We start from the raw sequence: 16,328 nt of genomic DNA, 5'->3' as shown, positions 1-16,328 counted from the left end.
CACAGCAATGCAAGGACATTTACTGTCAGTTATTAATGCAGATACCTGCAGCTCTAAATCTGAGGAGTTGCATGAGAAAAAAATGCCTATCATAACTTATGGAAGTTGGCCAATTTAGCACCCATACTGTCTACGTTTCAAATGATCCCTAGCGCATGACTGCAGTAGTTAATTAAGCTGCATTTTAAAACACATAACTGAAAATAAGCCCTGCAATAGAAGTGCCTTAATATTTTAAATTGGATTTTTAGCTGTATCTCATTCAGAATACCATTTAAAATTTTACTGCCCTCAGTCAATTAACATTTTAGAATAAATATCACCAAAACCGAAGGCCTATTCCCATAGTCGGAGGTAAGAGGAAATCAGACAATTAGTATATTAGTCTTATAATCCTGTATGCTATCTGCTCATTTCGGTTTCATATATTATAAAATGGTGAAGCTGAAAATCTTTGTGTGGAAAGAATAATAAAATAATAAAAAACATCAGGCATTATTTCAGTGTCTTTTCCCAAAGAGTTATAGATTCTAAAATCACTCCATGAAAACATGAAAAGTATTTACTTTCTCTGTGTTAAGGGTTAGGAAGCACAGTAATCTCTTTCAGGCGCAGAAATGTATAATTAAATGCATCCAAAATTACAGATTAATTAGATTTTACAAACACAACAAAACCTAAAGAAAAAAGGGATGATTTGAATCCTGATGTGTAGAAAAGAGCGCTGGGAGAAGCAGATGCTTTGCCTGTTTAGCTCATGCATAGTTAGTGCAGTGTTTTTCTTTTAACTGGCTCACATGGTACCTTGCCGTTAGTTTGTCAGTTCAGACGACAGCACTGGCTTTGAATCAATCGGTTAATTCATGAATGCTGTTATTTCACATCCGTTCACGCAGGTCAGCAGGAAATACCTAGAGGGAATCCTGGGAACGCGGGCGGCACGTCCGGGCACGGCGCCGGGAGAGCTGGGCACCAGGGGAAGAGGCATGGAGGAGGGACGGAGAGGCCGAGGGGAGGACGCTGGGGCGGGCTGGGGGCTGGGGGGGGCAGGGAGCCCCACAGCGCTGGACCTGGGGCTGGGCGAGGTGGAGGAGGAGGAGGAGGAGGGGGGGGGAGCCCAGGGGGCAGAGAGGGAGTAGGGGCGCCACCTAGGAGAAATGGGTAGGGGTGCTGATGGGGTCCCAGGGGAGAAGCGGGAGGGAGAGGGGCTGGGGGGCGCCAGCGGGGGGGCTGGAGAGGGGGGCAGGGAGGCCAGCGGAGGTGGAGCCGTCATCCTAGCAGGGCTCAAGGCCTGCGGGCTCGGACTAGAGCCATACAGACTGGAGACAACAGGGCAAAAAGGGTTGGATTTCAAAACTAAAGGCAAGAAACAACATACGTCCTTCTAGTAGTAACTTCAACGATGTAGCTTTACTTCTTGATAAATACTGTGAATGGTTCATTCTACTTCTGTTCCCTAATGTCTTCAGGATGGACAAATGGACCTTAACAAGCAGTATTTCTAGCTGTCTACACTAGGATACTGTCAGGAAGCATATGGCAATTAAGCTGTTCACATTTATTACTTTCATAAAGATGTGTTCATGAACATGGGTAATCTGTGCAGGCAAGTGTGGAAGTGCCTCTCTGGGTGTGTGAATCTTTCATGGCAGGAGTGCCTGTGAATTACCGTGTGCATACCAGGAAATGCTGAATGGTCGGGACTTGCCTGGATAACGAGCTGGCGCCAAACGAGCCTGCGGAGGCGAACATAGGGCTGCTGCCCTGACTGGAGGAAGGGTTCAGCACCAGGTAGCGGTCTGGGGATTTGGCGGTTGCGATTGGCTGGGACGTGGCAGTCAGGCTGGCGAAGGGGTTGTCGTCCCTCCCCTGGGTCGATATCATGAGTACCTCCATCAGGATCTGGCTGATCAAGTCCTTGAAGCCGGAGCAGACTGGAAAACAGCACCCTGACTTTAGCTTTGCAGGGCATGCACAAATCCTAGATCCTACTTTCCTGCCTAGAGTGCAAAATGCAGAATCAACAAGAGATATTTTCATAACGGGTTGCTCCTAGATCATGAGCTAATTTTGACTCGGCAGGTGGTTCAAGGAGTCTGGGTGAACAGCAAGGTTCAAGGGCACAACTGTAAGCAAGTAGACATCTGATGTCTCTCTGTTCCAGTCAGGTTCCGTTAACTACACAATTAGAGACATAAAATAACAAAAACACTGACGGGCAAACGCATGCTTTGTTAATAAAACATTTTCTATTCAACTATTTTACATTTCTTTCAATTTGTTATTGCGTTGTGACAATCATTTTAGAGACAGAGACGCTCAAGCCCGGAGTACCGTCTTTCGGGTTTTGTCTGAACTCGGCAGCAAGCGAAGGGAGGAAAACGACGTCCCGATCTCGCTCTTTCCAGGACACCCGGAAAATCTTGCAGATCAGCTGAAGCGCCTGTTCCTCCGACACTTCCGACCCCGAGGAAGACTCCTGAAGAGCAAACACAGGGCCGCAATCAGGGCGGTGGGGGCTGCTGCCCACTGCTGCCCATGAGGGTCATATACCTCATGGATGCAGTATTATCCAGATTATTTACTATTATGAAAACCAGCACAATTTTCTAAACGGTGCACCTAAGCAACAGTTTTTATGAGAGACTCTCTTTGACATCCATACGACTTCCATTCTTTTTTCCCATAATGCGCTGGTATTACAGAAAGCCTGTACCATAATGCCTCTGCTTTCACTGACCAGTCCTGCAGACCCATTTTTAAACTCAGTATTTCAATGAATCACGCAGCCCATCAAGGTTCTTTTATTATAGCACTGTCGTCATGGAGATGCAAGAATCAATGCTTTTTAGTTAGTTGTCACTCCAAGGTTTACTATCTGGAAGATTTCAGCCTTTCTGAAACAAACACTGTTCCAAACGCGTTTAACTCCCATTTCAACCTAATAGTCCTGCACATTTCTTTTTATTTTAACTGTGTGTGCGCAAACGTTTAGTCCTTTAAAGTGTTTATTTTCCAAGCTTCAGTGCAATCCTGGCTTCTGTTAATTGGAAAGAGAGAAAGAGATGGGCAAGTTTTCTAATTAAAAGGACAGGCAGAAAGCACTGCGCAGCTTTGTACAAATCTGTATGCAGTGTAGTATACACAGATCACACGAGAGAGTGGAAGTGTTAATCCCCAAGTCACTGTCCCAAGTAACGTTTAAATAATTCAAGTTTTTAAAAATGCTCAAATCAGACAACGCTGGTGGAAGTTTTGTTTACCATAAATTGAATCACTTCATATAACTCAGTAAACTTCACTTTAACCACACTACAGTGAGATGAAACTGAACATGTCAGTTCTAGTCCCATTCTGACATGTCAACCTGTCATGAAAACTAAGGAGACAGGCAGAGCCAGGGCACTTACTGCACGTGAGTAACAATACATTTAGTAATCACTACAAAAAACTGTGTTTTTCCCTTTTGTTCTCTTTAGAATATAATGAAGAACTAACGCTCTTTGAAATTTAGCACATTTACGTTACTTCGCATCATTCAATACACTAACTATAAACATTTATAACCTCTTGTTCTGCAGCCCTAAATCAATGCTTTACCCTTCAAAGAGCATATAATAAAACATAGAATAAAGAAACTGATGCTAACAATAACTATTCCACTTCCTCAATGTTATTAATGCTCTGTATTTTTGTGTTGGTTTGCTCGATCACATTTTCTGGAGATGAGGTTTTAATGTTTAAGGAATACAAAAAAAAAGTCTAAAGCCTGGAAAGACAGCATCCCATTTACAAGTAGGACTGAGGAAATATGGGACAGGCTGTCCTGCCATGGATAAAATTCTCAGATCAATTAAACACTAACGATCCAAAACATCAGATGGGTTAAGTGGTCTCCACTGATTTGTACATTTTATTCGTTCTTTCCAATTCACCCCTTACCAAGGCATAAGGCCTTCCAAAGTGACGTCCCTCTCAGGACACTGTGTATAGCGTTTAACTCCCAGGCCCAAAACCTTCCCTCCCTCTTCGCTGCAAGAGAGGTGGCGTTTCTACAAGAAGGCACTAAAACCCTGTGCACCACATGGGGAGAGTCTCGCCCTTCAGGAAACCATCACTCGCGATTCGGGCAGCTTGACAGGCCCAATGCAATTTGACATTTCTTCATACCTAAAAACTCCACTGAGCTCCAGGACACATTAAATCAAAAGAGACATGAGAGCACTGCTAACAAGTCAAAGAGAGGTCCTGGGTGTTCATATTTCATGAAGTTTTGCACTGTCGCTTTTGGGTAGCCCTTAAGGGAGGCATGAGGGTGCGTTTCCTTGCTTTCATCAGCACTCCTTACCTTGTCACCCAGGCCTCTCTTCTCTCTGCGATCACTCTCCTCCACCTCCATGTTTTCAATTCCTGAGTCAACATCCACCTGGGACATGCTGGGCACGACAGAGAGGAATATTAAACCAGCCAAATACTGGACCTGTTAGCAAGGGAACTGGCTGGCCCTGCAAAATAATTCTTCAATTATTGAAGCTTAGCAAATCAGGTCCTCTGGAGTCTTTGTGCAATGAGCTTTATGCTTTCCAATTGCAGTATAAGAAGCTACAATTAAAAGATTTAAAAAGGTTTAAAAGATGCTCTCTGGAGAGTTAGTTCTATAGAAACAAGTGAAGTTTCTGTAAAATAATAAGTTCTTCATTACTTAAATCATTTCCCGAGTTAATCTGATTTTCTGAACTGTCCTTATGGCAGCTGCTAGGCTACAGGGGCTGGGGGGGCACTTGGCTATAACAATGCATAAGCAGAGGATTCAAAATTACACAAAGTATGATCAAGTTCATTAGAGCATGAAATGCCCGGCACTTTGATATTCAAAATTTTAAAATAACACAAAATAAACTTAAAACGCTATACTCTATTGTCTATTCACGAGCTAATGGATGATTTTGCCGAGCTAGCAAGTCTTTCCCTAAGACCAATTCAGTACTGAAGGTATTCAGTTTTTTGCATTATAAGGAGCTGATTAACAGCTCTGCATGTAGTACAGTATGTGCTCTTTCAGAGGGATTCTTCAAAACTGGCTGCAAGGAACGGCAGACCACGAAAGGCCAGAGCACAGCGCCTCACCTCTTCTCACAGGAGACGCTGTCGATGTCCATGCTCTGCGACCGGGAGAGGCTCTGGGACTGAGTTTCAAGGCTGTTAGATGGGGAGCTGCTGAGAGAGCTCACCCCTTCACTGCTCTGGCTCCGATAAGGCACCCCTGGGCAACAGAAAGCAAAGAACAGGACTGGAGTCCAGTGAAGACGTTTATTGAACAATTTACTGATAAACGTTTAATGAATCTTACATCTGTTTCTCAACTACCACTTGCCTGGGTGCTCAATAAACCTAGAAAAAGTCACACGTGGAACAGTAGTTTAACAACGCATGTTGCAAGAAGATTCGTTCAGGTGCCTGGTGACAATATTGATCTTTTCACCTTTGTACTGTTTATACTGACAATGTTGCATAAACCCTTCACATAGGCTAGCCCTGAATAGAGCAGTTTACAATGCCGCAAAGAAATTATTTTGATTTACTGTTTAGTCCAAAATACTACATGGCACCAGATCAAAAAAATAACACGTGTAAGGGGAAACAAAGTCAGTAGCATTGCACCAGGATTTTGAACATGGCTAAGATCTGATCGCTTATTTTATTTAAACAATGGTTTTCTTCCTTCCCAGAATTTGCCGAGTTCTAGACTGTCCCTGCTAGTGATGGAAAGGAGACAATGGTGTAGCTCTACCTGAAATAGAACAGTGTGCATTTGCTTTTTGTTTCAGAAAAGCAAACCAATTCAAAATCGGTCATAAATGTTATGTACTCATCTATTTTTCCACAGTCAAGAAACGGGGGTCTACATGAGTCCTGATTGTTGATGTTTAACAAAAACACTAAAACTATTTAGACGTCCTCTGCAAGATGGGTTTTCACAGAAAGCTACAACAGATTGAGCCACTTCACATGGAATTCAAAACCATATGCAGGCTCTTGTCTGGCTTAGTCAGTGGAAATGAGAGCTCCAGTAGTTCACCAGTTCACCATCACACATAATTCAAATTTAAACGTTAAAACATATAAATATAACATTTTAATATTAATTATTTAAATTCTGTCCCTTGAAACAAACAGCCCTTGTCCTTATCAATCTTAATGAGAAAAAATCCTCTACTAGATGAAAGATGAAATATCTTATGGTAAAAATAGTGGATTGATAAAGACCTAAATGTAAAAAATTAAGTTCTTTCAATGCAACTGCCTGTAAGTCAAGTTACTGGAGTTTACAATAAATTACCAATAAAATGTGGGGGGGAAGCAGAACAGCGTAATGTGCTTCACTGATCATGTGATCTTTCTCAAAAAAATAAAAAAAACAATTTCCTTACACAAAAACCAACACCATGCTAAACACTGCAGTGTTCTGATTGTGATCCACATGGAAACAGCACTGTCATTCTGAACACTTTACAAAAAGCCATCTGCAGTAGATATTCTGTGCTCCTGTCTTTCCCGTCAACCAGCAGGACTGCTGCCCTGATTGAGACGTGATGGCACACATCGGGCAAGATCAACAGCTCAGTGTCTCACATGGCTTGATCAAGGACAACGGCAGAGCAGAATCGATGTCACACGCAGCTAGGGCGTGCAATGACTTCATCCCTGGTGTCCCGTGGAGCACATCTATGAATCATGAGTCTACGACTCCTGTACCCACACAGGGCGAATGATGAGGTGCAGGCAGGCTCCTCCCACCTGCTTGCCCACTGGCTGATTCATCTTTTGACACACTAACAGCCCCAGCATTCCCAGCTGTGCAGAAATCAATTCTATTCCACAAATTTCTTCCATTCTGTTTTACCCCACAGCGCTCACGGCCACCTCAGTGGCTCAGATTGCTACACCAGCCTGCGCACTCTGGCTCAGTCTGCATTCAATTCCTGGCCTTCCAAGCAGTCAGGCTCATCCCCCCTCATCAAATATTCCTGAGGGAGGCTTGTACAGGAAGAGCTCCCTTCCCCATTTCTCTCTTTGATGGACGGCAACTCCCATTTCGCAGCCCTACAGGTTTAGAGCTATTAGGCCTTAGAGACCAATCTGCACCCACCGATCCACTGTTAGTCCAAACACATCTTGGACTTCTAGGAATCAAGGATTAATGGGTAGAGTGATGAGCTGATGGACAGACTGAGTGGCTGGCTCCATAAACAGTTGGCTAATGCCTTTATGCAGTTTGTCAGTCAAGTTGGGGACCTGAAACTACAAAGGAGTCAGATCCTGAACTCATGAAGGAGGCAAGGCTTTCCATTAGAACACATGAGCTAGTGTGAGTGCTGGGTATCAGAGCTTCTCATCCATCAGGCATTTGCAATTTAAACTTTGTTGAATATTAACCATAAAGCTAAGAAACAAATACACCACTCTTATTTGTTGAAGAGGAGGGTAAGCCATGGTTGTTTTCTGAGATACAGTAATTAAGAGGTACAGTATAAACCTGAGAATTTCCTTTGAACCCTGATGGATTTTCCTAGGTTACATCAATGCAGCTATATTCTTCAGTCCAGGCAAACAACCTGATTGCCATCTAGTGCACCTACAGTCCTGGACTGGATCCAAGTTAGAGATGAGGAAGGTACACAGCTGAAATCCCTTTTAGTGCAGAGGTTTGTGCTATGGAACCATGAAGCCTTGTTTAATCCAATTCATGAAACGAACACTACATTCTTACATAATGCCCGACCAATGCGTTTTTCAAGTTCTATACATGTCTCTCCTAATGCCTTTCAATGCTGTGTAGAAAACGGAAAGCTATAAATGTCCCCTGCTGGTATAGCTCTGTCTATAAAGGAATAATGCACACCTGCTTTAGAAAATCAAACCTGTTATTTGCAGATCTATGGGTTTCCACACTCGGGAAATGGAGAGCCTAACATGAGCAGTGATAACTGATTTCCAGCAGAGGTACAAAAAGAGAATAGCAAATAAAAACAATTATTGAAAAACAATTTATATACCCTCTGCAGGAATGGAATCTTAAGAGAAATGAAATTCTATTATAGCAATACCTTAACAATGCAAAAAATCTGATTCTGGATGGTGATAAGAACAGTTGTGTGCACAGATACCATTAACAAAAAAAAAACAGTTGATCAGCAGATACGGTAACATGCTGTGTGAATAAGCTAGATTTCATTTTTATTTTCTAGGGAGCTTTCCAGAGTGTAAACTTCTCAAAGAATGCTTCTGAATCATGCTGTAAGCCTCCAGCCTCTGCCACCTGTCTTATTTAAAGAGACTTGTGCATACTCATAATCTTCATTGTGTTTCTGTTCAAGGTAACACTAAGCCAATTGTGTCTAACTGATAGATGTCCCACTGCACTTGACTGAAAGTCTGAAAAGCTAGGAATTCTCTTTTGCCAGCCCTAGTGAAGTTTACAAAGAGTCACAAGATCTGACTAGACTTTCAGCCTTTTTATACTTAAATATGAAGATGTGATATGTTAAGCTATTATCAAATACCTTTCATATTTTATAATTGATCAATAAGTTATCAATTTGCCTTTTAAAAAACCCACTGAAATACTACAGCTATATTTCATGTTATTGCTCATTTCTCATTCACAGAGATGTGTGGTGCTAGAATTATTGCTGTAACAAAAAAATAACTTAAATTCTTTTATCTAGGTTCTGTTTCATGGGGCAAAACATACAAGCAGTATGCAATACTTCTAACCAGGCTCTGGCATGCTTTATGGGTAATGAAGTGTGTGTCTTACAAAACTTATAGAAAACCCCATAAATATATATATATATGATTTAGAAAATAATTAGGTTAATTATTTAATGACACAAGGTCCCGAGACCCCTGCTCTAGTGGAAGAAACGGATCTCGACAGGACAGATCTACAGATTTGGTATGGAAAGCCACGCTATGAACTTAGGGCTCCTTCCTTCAAGAAACTTACTAGTTCTACTAGTAAGCTTCTTTTGACTATTTACTAGGTAAGGCATTCTGCCTGTGTATGTAGTGGGATGCTGGATGCTTTTATGTTTTGTTTGGCTTTGAAAATGTTGAAAGCTCTAAAACCTGGGTCGCAAGGTTCGTCGTGGCTCGTGGCGAAAGGAGAAGGGAACGCGGGCGACAAACGGGCTGTCCCAGTACCTGCAGCCCCAACGGGCGACGTGGCCGGGGTGACGCTGTGGACGGCCAGCCCCAGGCTGTTCGACGGCGCAGGCGGTGGGGGCTGCAGCACGGCCCCCGAGGGGCCTGGGGGGGCCCCCGGCGGGGTCTCTCTCTGAGGGGAGGTCAGGGGGGTGCTGAGGGGGGTGCTGGGCTGCGAGGTCTGCCCTCCTGCCAGCCGGGCGAGCCGTCTCCTCCGGATCTGCACCAAAACCGAGGAAACAAAAAGGCCGTTTTGTCAAGAGAGCAGGGCTTACGGCAAACATGCTTTTCAGTTTCCACAAGGTTTTTTAGGCTGTGCAAACAAATCAAACCTTACCACATCAGTTCTTACTGAACCGTACCATTTTTAGTCACCTCGGACGGAAGAAACTGCTAAAAGAATTGATTTGTTGAATTGTGGCCGGGGGGAAGTCAATCCCAAAGACAACCATCTACTTTATGATAAAATAAATGAATTCTGCCGTTGAGAAAAAAGGCTGTTGTAATAAAAATATAACTGGGACATTATATTCCATCAATTTATCACCCAAAGAAACTCTTGAGTTAAACAGGGAGGAGAAAAAATTCTCCCAGGCAATTTTTAGACTATCGGACAGCATGTCACAATGCTAAAACAAATCAATTCATCCCAGCCACCTGGGCACCACACTGCAATTTTCTTTTCCCCTGCGCCACTCACACACCAGACTCCAGCCACTGAACTGCTGCAGAATCCCAAAACAAATGACAAGAGACATCAAGTCAGCCTTTCTGCCCCCGGAGTCTGTTAACGACAGCAGGACTGAAATGAAAAAAATCCCTTCAAAAAAACAGAAGCAGCTGTGAAAAGGTAGAAAACTCAGCCTTTTTTACTCAAACACCAACTACGATTTTGATTAAAAGAAATCGCGGAAAATGAAACACTCACCCATCAACCACCACAGCCCGCCTATATTGGGAAGAGCAGTGTCATAAAAAAATCACCCAAGGAAACCATAAAAACTGAGCGCATTTTTATCTCAGGTTAACTGAGGACATTGCTTGGAGCTACAAAAGCACTAATCTAAAAATTTCTGTATCTTTCCTTGAGTAGCTGTTAATTTTTAGATATCATCATACTCTCGCCGCTTATATCCTAAAAAGATGAACCACCCTAGCAACAATTCAGCAATTTCTGCAGTATGCCCAGATGTAAAATACAGCCTCTTGGCTCAGCAGTGCTGGGGGTCTCGTCTGTCAAAGTACTGTTTAAAGCCTGTAGCACTCAGTATGTGGCATGATCTGAATGACATCCCTCTTTAATTCGTGATTCATTTAATGACATTGTTTTAAGAATTCTCTACCTAAAATAACGGGCCCCATCTCCCACTGATAACGCAAGTCACAGTCCAGCCCAAAACCTCCAAATTCAATGCCATGCCCGTACAGTACAGCACTGCACCCGGCCAGCACAATCAGCAGAAGCTCCAAAAAAGGAAAAAGGAGATCCAGTTTAACGCAATTTTATGCAGCAGAGTAAACCGACACAAAGACATTCAATCAGTTTTAATTGTGCCAACAAAACAAAGCACAGGCAGAGCTAACAGCCACTGATCCAGCTTATTGTATCAACAGATTAGATGACAAATTCCCTTTCTGGAGGGACTTTGAACCTCTCGTACCGCAGAAGACAGCCAGGGGGTTGAGAGAAGCCAGACGGAATAGTCAACTATAAGAGAAAAGGGGGCGGAGGCTGGCTTTGTTGTACAACATCTTGGTCATTTTTTCATGAGAACAGCAGAGAATACCTGGCCTAGTGTTCACAGCACACTCGGAGAAGGAACAGGGGCTGCCAGCCATGAATGGAAGAAAGACAAAGGCAGAAAATCTAGAATCAGGACACTGAAAAGAGCAGGTTGACGATAAGGGAAAAACAAGAGACCATATAAAGCAGATATAAAAACATGTATATTTGCAAAGTCCTTCCTAATCCTCATAGGGACAAAACTGCAATTTACTAATAGCCTTATGAATAAGAAGTAGGCCTATATTTAATTAATCCCACACTAGATACAGGAGAATAAGAGAACAAAGAAGTGCAGCCTTGAGGGAAGACATCCCCAGCTTCTATAGTCCTTGATGGCCCCTGTGCCCTCAGCATGCTCTGGAGCCTAGAATTTGCTCAAATCTTTGCAAGACTTTGCCTGTTTAAGGAAAAGCAAGGCTTTAAAGAGAGAGATTAAATCAGGAAATGAAGAATTACAAATTTATCAGATGCATATTCAATTTCTTACCGTTGTAAAATCTCAATACATTACTAGGCCCCAAGCTAAATGCATTCACCATTTGCAACCCTATGGGATAAAAATGTACACTGACCCCCTCATAGCTGGGTCTCAGGGGGATGCTAAGCTTTTGTTTCAGGAAAGAACTGATCCGAAAAGTGGCCAAGATGGTTTGGCTTTGCCAAGATTCCTTGCAAAATGCCAGAACATGCCCCTTGCCTGCGATAAACAATCCTATAGACTTGTAAAATTAGAGTGCTATGGAGTTTGAGGGACACAGAAGATATCGCTAGGACAACAAAAAAAGTACTTTACAGCAACACCCTGCCTGACTCTGCCAACTGAAGGCATTACAGAAGAGCACAGTGTGGACAGTGATGACATCAGCGCAGCGTCCCCTTATTCACTGCAGAAGCTCAAGGCACTTTCAGCAGAAAAGCCCAAATCCCCAGTCTTCACACCCTTCACTTTACCATTCTTTCCAAAGAAATACAATTACATGTGCAGCCCAGCATATAACTTTTAACTAGCAAAACAGAATTCTAATGATGAACTACTGTTCAGGCTTCATTGCAAACAAGGGCCTGTTCGCTTTCCAGAGGACTCTTGCTGAAACAACTCTTCTTAAATTGGGGCCTTTGGTGAAAACAAAGCCCTCCAGTGAAGCCCAAGATCAAGATGCAAGACACTTGAGGACACTTGTCAACAACTGATCTATACTGTCACCGTGCAGAAGACAGAACAGTGGTGCCCTCGATGATCCACGGGCTGCAAAACTTCAGGTTTTCCAATGATTTCCATCCAGGAAGAATATCAGTCACGAAAATGTTTTTCTGTTGTCGTTCCCCTCTGAGTTTGTGAAACCGAAACCAATCATGTTTTACTCGCTACAGCTTATTAACTGTCCTATCAAAGCTATTTCAAAAACAAAAACAAAGCCACACAGTGCAGGCGGACTGTGGTGCCACTTCCTTGTCTTGTGCAATATGTCTGACTGCAAAAAGACAAGAGAGGAACAGAGGCCCTCATTGTAATTCACCTGGATCAGTGGAATTCACCAATTTCAGTTTCTGTCAATGCCGATGATTGCAAGAGGGCTAAATTAAGGAAACAGCTGGAATTGTTTCTAGACCTGAGAACCACAATGGCACGCAAATAAGACCACCACCTTCCCACCAATGTGTTTGCATTCTGATGGTTAACCACACTGCCAACCTCCAAGAGAAAACAAGAGCTGCTTCAGGATTTTGAATACGTCCACGGTGTGAAAGAGTCACGATGATATTGGTAACCTTTTTAGAGGACCAGCCAATCAAAAAATGAATGTTCTTGACTTGTCTAAACATTTAAGGACCAAGCACTTCTGTTCAAGCACTTTTTTTCCCCACTTATGACACAAACACAACCATCTAGTAGTGCAGGTTCAAGTCACCAGAACTAGTATTAGTATTATTACTTTGCAGAGCCTAAATTTTAATGTAAAGCAAGAGGCCTATTAAGGGAACTCGGATACAACAGCATCTAAGTCAAATAAATGACCTCAGGTTCATTATCAATGATCCGAGTTGATGGGGGATTAATGAGACTACAGAATCACTTTTAACATTAATCTAGTCTAAACACAAAATAAACTATTAAAAAAAAGTTGCTTCAAAACTGAACCTTGGAAAGGAATGCAGCCTAGCCAGACAGCAGCAAGAACTACACAAGGTTATTTATTTTTAAAAAATGGAATTTTGTGCATGTGTGAGTGAGATTAATTGGTGCAGTTCCTTGACACTGCAATTCCCCAGCCGAGTGCTGTTTGAAAGCCAGTTTACGATTTGAAACAGGTCTGTTTTTAGAAAAAATGCTCGAGGAGAACCGAGCTCTCGACAGCAGTTTTTTCTGTCGTTGTTTCCCCCCCTCTGTCTGTCTCTCCACCCCCCCCACGGCACGGCACGGCACAGCACAGCATGCAGCCCAGGCTGCAGAACAAAATCAGAAAAAGAACAAGAATCCAATCTTGATACTGAAAACTGACTGCCAGGAATTCTGCGTCTGAGAGCAAACACCAAGACCGTCCCAGAGAACGTACACTACCCAGGAAGGAGGCTGGCTTTTCGCTCATTAAAAATAAAAATAACAAGTCTGATCCTGTGGGTCTGTCTGACAATTATGGGGGAAAAAAAAACTGAAGGAACTGCAAATGTGACCAAGAGCTAAAAACGCCGCCAATGCCTTCTTTTCTCTCCAAGGCAAATGTACCGTCTTAAGCCTAATTATTAAAAACAAATGACAGACCGATAACATTTTAACAAAAACCACCTCGTTGGATTAATATAGAACTGCAATCCTAACAAAGGCAGCTGAAAATGGTCAAGAAAGGAGATCTGCTCCATCTTGCACAATAGGCTGTAGTGCTCAGGCCTGATGCGGGGCTCACCACCCCAGCTGGCCTGCTCATGCCAAAGGGATATTAGTAGACTGAGGCCAGGAAAGCTTTGCTGAGCCTCCTGATAGAAACGTGATGTACTCTAACTATGGCTGGATCCACGGTTTCCCCTCTGACCAGACACGGCAGTAATAACAATAATGATTTGATAAAGCGCCTTTCACATATACAGCCATATTAAAGGACTGGACAGTGTGAACATAAAAAACATAAGACAAAGCAGGAAATACCGAAGGCCAATGAACACAAATAAGTTTTTCGGCGAGGTTTAAAAGCACTGATGGAGAAGATTCCTTGAGTTGCTTGGTGGAGTGTTCCACAGCCTTGAAGCACAAAGCAAGACAGACGGGTATGGAGCAGTGGTCTGCAGTCCTGGAGGGCTCTGCGTCTGCTGGTTTCGTCCCAGCTCAGCTCTTGCTAACCAGTGCTAATTTGTGCCTGGAACGGATCTGCGTGCTGGTTTATTCTACTCTTTTGAAGTTAGCAGGCAGTAAACCTTTGAAAGCTTTAATTGTGAGGAACAGCACTCTGAATTCAACAGGGAGCCCCTACAGAGCTGCTGTAAAGGGTGTAATCTTGATCAAATGGCTACAGTCAAGTTAAGGCTTGAGCAACTCAGTTCCACACATACGGCAGCTACTGATGACAATCTGATGGGCTCTACCGAGTGGGCCAGTCCAGGGGGGGGTCTTCCCACGCCAAGCACTGCAGTCACACAGAAAAACTCCAGACCCGTGCGGATCTGCTCAGATGAAATCAGATCAAAACACAACTGCAAACGACCTGCCAATCGCAAATTCCAAACAGCTCACTTCGCAGAGCTGCTTTCTGAGCTTGTCAGGGCTCATGGAATTTTGATGTGATCAAAGAGCTGGCGTGTTGGGGGAAATGGCGATTTAATTCTGGGCCATTCCGACTGTGCAGACGGAGCAGTTCGGAAATCACCTGCTTGCCGGAGGAGAGGGTTTGCAACACACGGGTGAAAGAGTCGCAGATCTTTTGTGCAGCGTGTGGGGAAGAGGCCACATTCTGAAGCTAATCGGGCTCTTCGCAGGACTCTCCTACCGTGTCACCAGCAGCGATCACTGTGATGCAATCCTCTATAAGACTATTGTACAGCCAACCAGGCAGGAGGAATAGCCCATCTGGGTTAGGTGCCACTGTGTCATTATGAAAAGGCTTACTCAGCTATATCAGAGAAAATGAATGGATTATATTTGCCTAGAAGAAATTAGGCAAATCTATAATTAAAACAGATTTTTATAGTGATCACTCTGCAACCGGACTTGGCAGAGCCTAATCGTCAAGATGTTCACACATTTGAAGGAGACGGGTTATTCATTTTAGTTCAAACTTTCCGAAAGGTGCTGTAGCCTTCCAATACTTTTATTGTGCTCAAATGTTCTTCTCTTAACACAGGAAAGACAACACGTTGACAACAATGATTACACGAAGGATTAACTACTATATATAGTAAAACCCTGAGCTTGCAAAATAAAAACATCAGCTGAGATTTGGTCTACTATATGTGGATGTATACTTTAAGGAAAACAGACCTCAGCAAGTGTAGCAATAAATAAATAAAATGACACCAGTGAGATGCCGATTAAAGGAAAGGAACTCTGACTCCAAGCCTGCTGCACACATTTTATTAATCTGAGCAGTAGGATGGAGCAGTTGCTGGACAACTAAACTGAAGATTCCCAGACATGTTTGCTGGGCTGAAACATTAGGTCAAATACAGTAACAAACAATAGCTATTTTCACAGCAGTCAAGTCTGCTATAATGATCTTCCTGACATACAGAAAAAAACAGGGAAGAAACTAGTTAGAAGCAGACATGGCGTCTTTACAGCTCAGTGTTTCCCATAAATAGTCCCATCATTGTGTCTCCTAAGTTTCAGGTCCAAGTTAAATGTGAATCTAAATTACTGAAACATTCCTTTAATCGATTATTTGATGTTAACCTTTCTTCACTTGCGTCTTACTTTTAGATATAATATATTTTATGTGCATGACTTCCCAGAAATGTAATGAATTTGTCTCTGCTTCTGCTTGGTTAAAATTGCTGCTCTTCTATTTTTCTGATCAGGGCCTGATTATCACTTAATTTTTGTACAAAAGCAAACAGGAACAGCAGTGCATTATACAGTCCAAGGAATGTGTGTATCCACCACTTTGGCTCATTACCACCTGGTTATCAACCACCAATATAATGCTAATGAGAGAAGTTCTGAAACCCAGCATCTGGTACAGGGTTCATGCTAATTTCTATTCCTGTTCTACACCTCAAGAGCTGAAACTATCAAACTGAATGGGTTCAATTAAACATCCGGGATACTGAATTAGGAAAGAGTTCATCTGGAATGAAAACCAGGGGTCAGGGTACGTCAGGACCAGAACTACAAAATGCTGGTGTAAAA

General features: G+C 42.9%; 1 protein-coding gene across 3 annotated transcripts in view; it reads right to left on the bottom strand.

Annotated features, from left to right (window-relative positions):
* Window positions 1-16,328, bottom strand: part of ube4b (ubiquitination factor E4B, UFD2 homolog (S. cerevisiae)) — a 40,570-nt gene that overhangs the window by 22,079 nt on the left and 2,163 nt on the right. For 2 of the 3 annotated variants that reach the window (XM_015337201.2, XM_069183695.1), the window contains exons 2-7: window positions 9,208-9,427; window positions 5,128-5,263; window positions 4,349-4,436; window positions 2,335-2,479; window positions 1,709-1,934; window positions 912-1,319 (exon numbers count right to left, since the gene is read on the bottom strand). In XM_015337201.2, the coding sequence (XP_015192687.2) occupies window positions 912-1,319; window positions 1,709-1,934; window positions 2,335-2,479; window positions 4,349-4,436; window positions 5,128-5,263; window positions 9,208-9,427 (1,223 nt within the window). The remainder of the gene's footprint in view (window positions 1-911; window positions 1,320-1,708; window positions 1,935-2,334; window positions 2,480-4,348; window positions 4,437-5,127; window positions 5,264-9,207; window positions 9,428-16,328) is intronic. The other variant, XM_006641986.3, reaches the window with a different exon arrangement.

The sequence above is a fragment of the Lepisosteus oculatus genome, chromosome 25 (genome assembly GCF_040954835.1).
Source record: "Lepisosteus oculatus isolate fLepOcu1 chromosome 25, fLepOcu1.hap2, whole genome shotgun sequence".
Taxonomy (NCBI): Eukaryota; Metazoa; Chordata; class Actinopteri; order Semionotiformes; family Lepisosteidae; genus Lepisosteus; species Lepisosteus oculatus.
Note: the sequence above shows the minus strand (reverse complement) of the source record. Positions and strands in the feature narration are given on the sequence as shown.